Source organism: Solanum tuberosum, unplaced genomic scaffold (assembly GCF_000226075.1).
Source record: "Solanum tuberosum cultivar DM 1-3 516 R44 unplaced genomic scaffold, SolTub_3.0 scf00184, whole genome shotgun sequence".
Taxonomy (NCBI): Eukaryota; Viridiplantae; Streptophyta; class Magnoliopsida; order Solanales; family Solanaceae; genus Solanum; species Solanum tuberosum.
In genome coordinates this window covers 847,764-850,863 of record NW_006239109.1, presented here as the reverse complement: position 1 = coordinate 850,863, position 3,100 = coordinate 847,764, and the positions used below count along the sequence as shown (strand labels likewise).

Genomic DNA, 3,100 nt, shown 5'->3' with positions numbered 1-3,100 from the left:
TCACCCACCCCCTACCACACCCCCCCCACGCCCCAAAAAAAATTTAAGTTTGTTTTTTTAAAAAAAAATCAATTTCAAAAATTATTTTCTACTCTAGTAAAAATAAAAAATATTTTTCATTCATAAATCAAACACTAAAAAAAAATTTCGAAAAATATTTTCTACTCACCAACCAAACATGAGAAAATAAGTCAAAAATCAACTAGTTTTCCATGGAAAATATTTTCCTTCATACCAAACACACCCTGAATGAGTGAGTATCGAATACCAACCGAGTGAAAACAAAAAAAAAATAAAAAAATCTCTAGAAAAATCAAACCTTTTGAAGTGGTCCATATAATAACCAAAAAAAATTAATGACTACAAAAAATTCAAATGTTTATTGTTGTTCTGAGTCCAATTTAATGACTAAAACCTACTTTCTAGTCTTATTATTTCTTGCTTACATATTTTCCTAGAATTTTCATTAAAAAATTTTTATTGAAAATTTCTTCATTTTTTAAGTCAATCTTTGACCCATTAAGTCATCATGATGATATATGACCAAGTCTCTCAAGGGTGAGGTAAGTGAGGCCTATAAATTAAGTTGTCCCTTTTCTAAAATATTCTCATAACACACAATTCATAAATTTAACATATCTATTTGTCCAAACTTTGTTACACTCTTTTGATTATACTATCAGTTAATTATAAATGGAGAGAAAAACATCTCAAATTCAACCTCCAACTTATGGAGATTTAATCACTGTTCTTAGCATCGATGGAGGTGGTATTCGAGGAATTATTCCAGCTACCATCCTCAGTTTTCTTGAATCGCAACTTCAGGTCAAATTTTCTTTTATATATATGTACACGTACATATTATATATGTTCCTAGCTAGCTAATACTGTAGTTATTACTAAACCCTAAATCCTGAACCTTAAATCGTATTAAATTTTCAGGAATTGGATGGAAGCGATGCAAGACTTGCAGATTATTTTGATGTGATGGCTGGAACGAGCACCGGTAGCCTTGTAACGGCCATGCTAACGGCTCCAGATGAAAATAATCGTCCACTTTATGCTGCTAAAGATATTACACCGTTCTATTTAGAGCATTGCCCAAAAATATTTCCACAAAAGAAATGGTATATATATAATTCTTTTTTTTTCTAGTGTTTAATTCTTTTTATTTATGATCTAAGTCTAAACAAATATTAAATTTTTGTTGAATTTACAAACATATATGCAGTGGTTTATTTGCTCCAATTGGGAATATTGTGCAAACTCTAATAGGATCAAAATATGATGGCAAATATCTACATGAAGTCGTAAAGGAAAAATTGAAAGATACTCGTCTTAGTAATACTATTACTAATGTTGTTATTCCAACTTTTGATATCAAAAAGTTGCAACCAACCATTTTCTCCACTTATGAGGTACATATATATTAATTTGACGATGACAATAATTTATTACGATCTGCTTACATCCTATCATTTTCATACTCTATGGAACTAAATATACTGAGTATGTTATTGTTATTGTAGACGAAACGAGCAGCATGTTATGATGCAAAATTGTCGGATATTTGTATTAGTACATCAGCAGCTCCTACTTATCTTCCTGCTCATTATTTCAAAGTTGAAGATAGCAAAGGCAATGTTAGAGAACATCATCTCATTGATGGTGGTGTTGCTGCTAATAATCCGGTACGTACTAAAAACATTTTATTAATATTAAGAATTTCAACTTATATACACTGACGATACAATATTTCAAGGTTTGATTACAATATCATATTAAGAATTTTAACTTATATACACTGACGATACAATATTTCAGGGTTTGATTGCAATATCGGAAGTAAGCAAAGAAATTTTCAAGAACAATCCGGATTTCTACCCAATAAAACCGATGGAATATGGTCGTTTTCTTGTAATATCATTAGGGACAGGAGCTGCAAAATGTGAACAAAAATATAATTCATTGATGGGAGCCAAATGGGGGATTGTAGATTGGTTATTTCACAAAGGATCTACACCATTAGTAGAAGTATTCACTCAATCAAGTGCTGATATGGTTGATTACCATAATTCTGTTGTTTTTCAAGCTCTTCGTAGTGAAGATAGTTACCTTCGAATTCAAGTAAGTTAAAGCAAGACATCTAGTGTGACATTGTCTTTACGAATATATTATTTACTCACAAGACCTTAATAATATTTTATTAATAATTTTTTTGGTTGTAATTGACAGGAGGATGAATTGAGTGGAACAGAAGCCTCAGTAGATGTGGCTACAAAAGAAAATTTGGAGAGGTTAGTGGAAATTGGAGAAAAATTATTGAAAAAACCACTTTCAAGGGTAAATTTGGAAACAGGTTTGACAGAACCAATTCCTAAAGGAGGCACTAATGAGGAAGCCCTTAAGAGGTATATCATCATAATTTTAATTTGATACTACATTCGTCATAAATTATCTATCGTATTTATGATATGCTTCATAAGTTAATAAAAAAATTTAATTTATGACAGGTTTGCAACATTATTGGTCGTGAGTCAAGGTCGCCACTCATTATCAAGAAAGCCTCGAAATAATTCATGAGTCATCAAGAAAAATTGAAAAATCTTATGCACAAAAATTGAGTTCAAGTAATATTTATTGTTAGTATAATTTTCTAGTTATATTTCCGATGAATTTTTCAATTTTGAAACTAATATTAGGAATAGGCAGGGTAGTACTTAATGAAATTCGATTTATTTAATTGTAGTATTAATACGTACTAGTGTGAAAGTGTATTGATCATCATCATTCAATATTTATAATATATGTTCTTTGATATCTACGTAATTCTTAGTACAAAACTAATGTCTTATTCATAGCATTATATATTTTCTTCTTTAACTTTGTTTAAAATAAAGTCAAAAATCAAAGGCAGAAAATATAGTCAGTAAAGATATTATCCATTCAAGTTTGAGCGAATTATTGATCTCCTTATTTATTAGCTCAAATTTATAAAATTAAAATGATATATAACCCTAATTGATTCATGAAAATGTTACATACATTCATATATATATATATATATATATATATATATATATATATATATATTTTTTAT

General features: G+C 29.1%; 1 protein-coding gene across 1 annotated transcript; it reads left to right on the top strand.

Annotated features, from left to right (window-relative positions):
• The first annotated feature begins 622 nt into the window (after positions 1 to 622).
• LOC102578905 (patatin-like protein 2) lies at positions 623 to 2,786 on the top strand. Its single transcript, XM_015312076.1, has 7 exons — positions 623 to 825; positions 943 to 1,127; positions 1,232 to 1,418; positions 1,530 to 1,691; positions 1,825 to 2,127; positions 2,236 to 2,411; positions 2,514 to 2,786. The coding sequence occupies exons 1-7, from the start codon at positions 694 to 696 to the stop codon at positions 2,581 to 2,583; spliced, it is 1,215 nt and encodes a 404-aa protein (XP_015167562.1). The 5' UTR covers positions 623 to 693; the 3' UTR covers positions 2,584 to 2,786.
• The last annotated feature ends 314 nt before the right edge of the window (positions 2,787 to 3,100 follow it).

Excerpts from the sequence above, each read along its gene's own strand:
- LOC102578905 (XM_015312076.1), top strand. The coding sequence starts at position 694 with ATGGAGAGAAAAACATCTCAAATTCAACCTCCAACTTATGGAGATTTA. Across the intron at positions 1,419-1,529 it reads CCATTTTCTCCACTTATGAG|ACGAAACGAGCAGCATGTTA; the intron begins GTACATATATAT and ends TTGTTATTGTAG. Across the intron at positions 2,128-2,235 it reads ATAGTTACCTTCGAATTCAA|GAGGATGAATTGAGTGGAAC; the intron begins GTAAGTTAAAGC and ends TGTAATTGACAG.